This window comes from Poecilia reticulata, linkage group LG13 (genome assembly GCF_000633615.1).
Source record: "Poecilia reticulata strain Guanapo linkage group LG13, Guppy_female_1.0+MT, whole genome shotgun sequence".
Lineage (NCBI taxonomy): Eukaryota > Metazoa > Chordata > Actinopteri > Cyprinodontiformes > Poeciliidae > Poecilia > Poecilia reticulata.
This window is the reverse complement of record NC_024343.1, coordinates 32,907,844-32,912,087: the sequence shown is the minus strand read 5'-3', so window position 1 is coordinate 32,912,087 and position 4,244 is coordinate 32,907,844. Positions and strand designations below refer to the sequence as shown.

At 47.2% G+C, this 4,244-nt stretch overlaps 1 protein-coding gene across 1 annotated transcript in view; it reads left to right on the top strand.

The window, feature by feature from the left end:
• Positions 1–4,244, top strand: part of eif2a (eukaryotic translation initiation factor 2A) — a 9,374-nt gene that overhangs the window by 3,659 nt on the left and 1,471 nt on the right. Inside the window, exons 6-13 of the mRNA XM_008426752.1 lie at positions 662–744; positions 1,333–1,406; positions 1,509–1,653; positions 1,730–1,846; positions 1,920–2,076; positions 2,400–2,484; positions 3,385–3,717; positions 3,787–3,900. Of these exons, the coding sequence (XP_008424974.1) occupies positions 662–744; positions 1,333–1,406; positions 1,509–1,653; positions 1,730–1,846; positions 1,920–2,076; positions 2,400–2,484; positions 3,385–3,717; positions 3,787–3,900 (1,108 nt within the window). The remainder of the gene's footprint in view (positions 1–661; positions 745–1,332; positions 1,407–1,508; positions 1,654–1,729; positions 1,847–1,919; positions 2,077–2,399; positions 2,485–3,384; positions 3,718–3,786; positions 3,901–4,244) is intronic.

Below are 4,244 nucleotides of genomic sequence, written 5' to 3'. Positions count from 1 at the left end.
TTTTTTTGGCTCTAGTGGCCTTTATTTGATAGTTGATTGACAGGAAGGTGGATATTGAGAGAAGGGGGAAGACATGCAGCAAAGGTCGCCAAGGCCGGGAATCGAACCTGCGACAGCTGCGTCGAGGACTAAGGCCTCCTCCATATGTGGGTTGTGCTTAACCCCTGCGCCACCACGGCACACCAGTGGGACAATATTTAATCACTTCCTGTCTCTACCTGACAAGATGCTAACATCCTCATCCAATAAAGCCGCAGTACGTAAATAAACGTTTTTCCTGAGAGCCTGGATGCCAGCAACCTTCTGCGTATGACGTGCGACATATTTGTGCCGCTAAGCGGAGTGTGCAGTGAGGCTGGTGTGAGCGTCTTTGTGACTAGAGAACGATGTGTGGCGTTTACATCGCAACACGTTTACTCGCCTCATTCGTGCGAGACAGAAACAGAGACAGATGTGATTTGCTGCCTCACCAGCAGCCAATCACAGATTACCTGCTAAAACCTTTACGTATACATCAATAAACAGTCAGATTTTTAAATTTCCTGTGAATTTTTAATGTTTTGTAGCACGGTGGGCTGCTACCAGCGGCGTCAGATAGTTTTCTGGGTGGATCCCTGTTTCTGATTGATCGATTGGGCTTCATGTCTGTCGTTGTGTCCAGGTGTCCCAAGTGGACTGAAGACGAGAAGGTCTGCGTGAGGAGCGTCAACAACGAGCTGCACTTCTTTGAGAACAACGACTTCAGTGAGAAACTTTCCGCTTTATTTCTTTTTTTTTTTTTTCACCTGACCTGCGTACCGCCATCTGCTGGCAGAACGCGGCACAGCAGGAGTCTGCCGAATCCCTGATGCTTCAGGCTAAAGAGACGCAAACTTTTTCTCATTAATTCGTCAGATTAATAATGTTTTTATTTTTATTTCAGTTTAAAAAATTACTGTTTTTTTTTTTTTTTTTTACCTTTAAATTTTATTTTATTGATTTTCATTAACAGAAGTAAAACGTGGTTAGCAGCCAGTTAGTGGTTGTTCTTACAGGAACCCAGCAGGTCAGGGGTGTTCAAAGTGTGGCCCACGGGCCATTTGTGGCCCTTGGAATGAACTTTTTAGACCTTTGCCACAAGTCAAGAATGGAAGTGAACTTTGTGGACAAGACAGAAAAGAATGTTTGTTTTGGATCTAATTATAATTATATAATTATAATAATTTATAATTAAATTAATAAACAAAAAATAATAGTAAAAACCCACACAAACTAATTTTTGCATTTTTAATATAAATTTTGTTGGACAAAAGTCTCCTCGTCGTCATGGTAACGTCTTGTTGTCTTCCTCAGACTCCATCGCCAACAAGCTTCACATGCAGAAAGTTTCTGACTTCGCCGTGTCGTCTGGACCTCAGCCCTGCAAGGTGAGACCAAACCGGGTCTGAACCGGGTCGTTTGTTACCTTTACTCACTGCGTCCCCATCCGTCCCCGTCTGTCCCCGTCTGTCCCCGTCTGTCCTCTGCAGGTAGCCATCTACGTCCCCGGCAGTAAAGGAGCGCCGTCTTTCGTGCGGCTCTACCAGTACCCGGTTCTGGGCGGGCCCGGCGCAGCGCTCGCTAACAAGAGCTTCTTCAAGGCGGATAAAGTCGCGATGCAGTGGAACCAGAAAGGTGAGCGGTCCGGTCCAGAACCCAGCTCGGTCCGGTCCGGTCCGGGCCGGGCTCTGACCCGTGTCTCCCCCCACAGCCTCCGCCGTCCTGGTCACGGCGAGCACGGAGGTGGATAAAAGTGGAGCTTCGTACTACGGCGAGCAGACGCTGCACTACCTGGGTGTGAACGGAGAGACGGCTCTGGTCCAGCTGGGTAAGAGCCGCGCTCGGTAAGCGACCCGGTTCCGATCCAGAACACCGACTCCCTCCATCTGATTCTCTCGCAGCCAAGAACGGGCCGATCTACGACGCGGCCTGGAGCCCCAACTCCTCGGAGTTCTGCGTGGTTTACGGCTTCATGCCGGCCAAAGCCACCGTCTTCAACCTGAAGTGTGAAGCCGTGTTCGACTTCGGCACCGGCCCGCGAAACGCCGCCTACTACAGGTAGGGAGGGGAATCGCACCCGTTCTGTTTCTGGATCCTTAAAGCTGCAGGATGTAACGTTTATAATAAATATGTCTATAATAGTTTATGATCAACTCCTCCCTGAACTGCTATTGTTGTCTAAAGAAATGCACCAAAAACATCCAATCACAGCCCGGAGGCGGGGCTTAGCGCTGACAATCAATCTCATGAACACAATGCTAAATGTGCTTATAACCTAAACAGTTATAGAAAAACTGTCAAACGCTGTCAGGTGGTGAAATCTGCTCTGTAAGCCTAAATACGTTTTGGGCTTCAGCCGAATTATTTCCCTCCTGCCTCAGTCCTCAGGGCCACATCCTGGTTCTGGCCGGGTTCGGGAACCTCAGGGGCAAGATGGAGGTTTGGGACGTGAAGAAGTACAAACAGGTGAGAGGTTTACCTGCAGCCGGGCTCAGGTCATGACAGCTGCTGGTTGTACAGGGGAAATTATTGAGTTTCTAACTTGGGACAGTTGGAAAACTTCCTGCAGTTGCAGTTTTTATTTCATGCACCAGACGATTTTAAGCTGAAAATGTTTTCATTTTAAAAAAGGAACGTTTTTAACAATGTTTCCCTCCTGTCCACATGGAAATTAGTTTTATTTATTTAAGAAAAAGCAGGTTTCAGAGGGAGCGAAAACAAGGACGTATTAGCACAGAATCTAACCTACGACGGATTACATGCTCAATTTGCAGTTTTATTATTAGGGCTTTAAATTTAACGCTCCAATTTTGATTATTGATTATATAGACTTTATTGTGTAAAATTATTATTTTTTATCCATCTCTTGCTTTCAGATTTGTTTCAGTTTTTTATTCTTATAAGTACTTAATTTAAATTGTTCTTTTATATACATTCATTCGGTTTCTTAAGTCCAGATTTGTTACCATAAACATGTAAATGTGAGCTGGGATGACCATAAACTTCAGAACGTTTGTTCTGTTAGCTTCCGTTAGCTGTTTATCTTTAGCTAAGTTTTCCCTGTTAGCGTCTGTTAGCTTCCGTTAGCTGTTTATYTTTAGCTAAGTTTTCCCTGTTAGCGTCTGTTAGCTTCCGTTAGCTGTTTATTTTTDGCTAAGTTTTCCCTGTTAGCGTCTGTTAGCTTCCGTTAGCTGTTTGTTTTTTGGCTACGTTTCCCCTGTTAGCATCTGTTAGCTTCCGTTAGCTGTTTAATTTTGGCTACGTTTTCCCTGTTAGCGTCTGTTACCTCCTGTTAGATGAGTTAAAATGAGTGAATTAAATCATCCAGGTGTTTTTTTGGTGTGATTACTGTCTGCTCTCCTGCAGGTGTCCACGCCTCAGGCTCCAGACGCCACGTTTTTCTCCTGGTGTCCCGATGGCGAGCACATCGTCACGGCGACCTGCGCCCCTCGGCTGCGGGTCAGTAACGGTTATAAGATCTGGCACTACACCGGCTCGGTTCTGCAGAAGCACGATGTTGCAGAGGGTGCGGAGCTGAGGGACGTCCGCTGGCAGCCGTTCCCGGACGGTACCTTTCCGGAGCGGCCCATCCGGTACCAGGTGGCGACGAGCGAGCTGGGCTCCACCCAGGCCGCCCCCACGCAGGCGTACCGCCCCCCCGCGCTGAGGCACCTGCCGGCCGCTCCCAGCTCCAAACTGGTGAGGAAACGTTACAATACATCCAGCCTGCAGCTGAATGCCTGTGGTAACGGAGTGTGTGTCCTTCAGCATGAGGAAGAACCTCCTCAGAACCTCCGGACCGGACTGGGCGGAGAGAAGAGCCTCTCCAAGACGGCTTTGAAGAACCAGAGGAAGCGAGAAGCAAAGAAAGCCGCCAAACTGGTGAGCAGCACCGTGATTACTTCCTGTAAAGGGACACCAAACGGCGATTTGATGTCAGATATCAGTCACAGACTAGAGACGCACCGATCCCGTACCAGCTTCTGGTGCAGTAAATTCTAGATCGGGTATCCGTGACGATGTTCTGGATCTATAAGAGCGGATCTACTCAGTCTAATTCAGGAATGAAGTGTCATTTGGTAAATGGTAACACTTTCAATGCAAAATTAATACTTTCAATGAATTTTAATGCATCTTTACAGTAACATAGCAGTTCAGCTGTTTTTCCGTATCGGATCGGCCGATGTCAAACCTCAGATATCGGCAGTGAAAACAGTCGGCCGATG